The sequence below is a fragment of the Phytophthora parasitica genome (genome assembly GCF_000247585.1).
Source record: "Phytophthora parasitica INRA-310 unplaced genomic scaffold supercont2.3, whole genome shotgun sequence".
Taxonomy (NCBI): domain Eukaryota; phylum Oomycota; class Peronosporomycetes; order Peronosporales; family Peronosporaceae; genus Phytophthora; species Phytophthora nicotianae.
This window is the reverse complement of record NW_008648989.1, coordinates 1,996,663-1,998,050: the sequence shown is the minus strand read 5'-3', so window position 1 is coordinate 1,998,050 and position 1,388 is coordinate 1,996,663. Positions and strand designations below refer to the sequence as shown.

Sequence of the window (1,388 nt, the reverse complement as noted above, 5' to 3'; positions counted from 1 at the left end):
TTCAACCGATTACGATGTGTTACACTAGCTAATCAAAGACTTGCGGGAAAATGCCACCCTCACAATATCTTCCAGGCAAAATCTTAATGGATGAGGGGAAATCGCTATATTCACAAATTGCTAGCTTTGCATAGAGCATCATGCGAAAATCAATGTTTATGGCAAACGTCAACATCCGATAGAATCGTTGGGGCGATCAATGCCCCCTACAACACCGGCACAACTTGGTCGTTTCCAATGAATATATGGATGAAGGCCATTCATTATTCATTCATCCAAGTAGCGGTTTATCGTCCTGGTGTGGCTTCGTACCATTACACGGTCATGCGTCGACACTACGTTCTGCGGGTAGTTGTTGCTACTCTCTGTGTTTTGATCGGCGTCGCTTCCACCACCATGGTCGACGTTAAGACCGACCTCCATACGATGCCACCTGCAACGACGGACCCCTCGTTTACTCCTAGTGAGACTGATACAAAAAGCAAACGATTGCTGCGCGGTTTTGATACGAGCTCTACAGATACCGGGAAGTTTTACTATTACCCACCAAGGAAAGGCAACAGAAGACCGTTTATTGAGGTTCGACTCAAGGAGGCGCTGACAAACCCAAAGATAACAAGGCGATTGTACGAAGGGTGGTCGAAGCGTGGATTTACCTCGGACAAGTTGCTACAGCTTTGGGCCAGATTCAAACCAGAAATCTCGACGAAGTTTATCAGAAGCTCGCGAAAGGTTATGCAATGTATGTCGAGAAGGGTTCTCAACGGCAAAAGCTTTGAACAAGCGATTACATATGTAAGAGCGATTCGCTAATGTAGACACCGCTAAATGAATACATGATGAAGAATTGATATGTTCCTGTGTGCACCAGCTACGCTCCCACTTAGCAGACCTTCGCGGTCAAGCGCTTGTAGTCGGACAACATATTATTATCTACTTACACACATAAGTTTTTCTTCGAGATAATTATTTCCACTCCTGCACGAGAAGAATATTTCAAGAGAACTTTATGGTCTGCAGTAACCATCTCATAAACAGCTAAGAGAAATATGTTAAGATATGTTCGACGATATGATTATAAATATGGTAGTGAGATCCGGAAAACGGTTTCTGTGTTATTGAGGACGATTAAGCGCCTGAGCTCATCGACAGAATGAAGCTGCTGGACTAGTCCAAGACACACGGGCGACAGACCCTCAAACCCACATGCGTCATTACCCTGGTGTACCACCGCTGTAGCGGCAGAGTGGCTGAACCCGCAACTCTCAAGACGGCGCAAAGCTCCACACCGTCTACTCGATAGGGGAAGTGATGGCTACATCTGTATCTGCTCCATCTAACGTTGGACCGAAAACGACGGCTACACTGTCGCTTAATGGACTCCTCGT

General features: G+C 46.0%; 1 protein-coding gene across 1 annotated transcript; it reads left to right on the top strand.

Annotated features, from left to right (window-relative positions):
* Positions 1–396: 396 nt before the first annotated feature.
* Positions 397–813, top strand: PPTG_01807 (hypothetical protein; the record flags this gene model as incomplete). The annotated part of the gene is made up of 1 exon (XM_008895194.1): positions 397–813. The coding sequence occupies one exon, from the start codon at positions 397–399 to the stop codon at positions 811–813; it is 417 nt and encodes a 138-aa protein (XP_008893442.1).
* Positions 814–1,388: the final 575 nt, after the last annotated feature.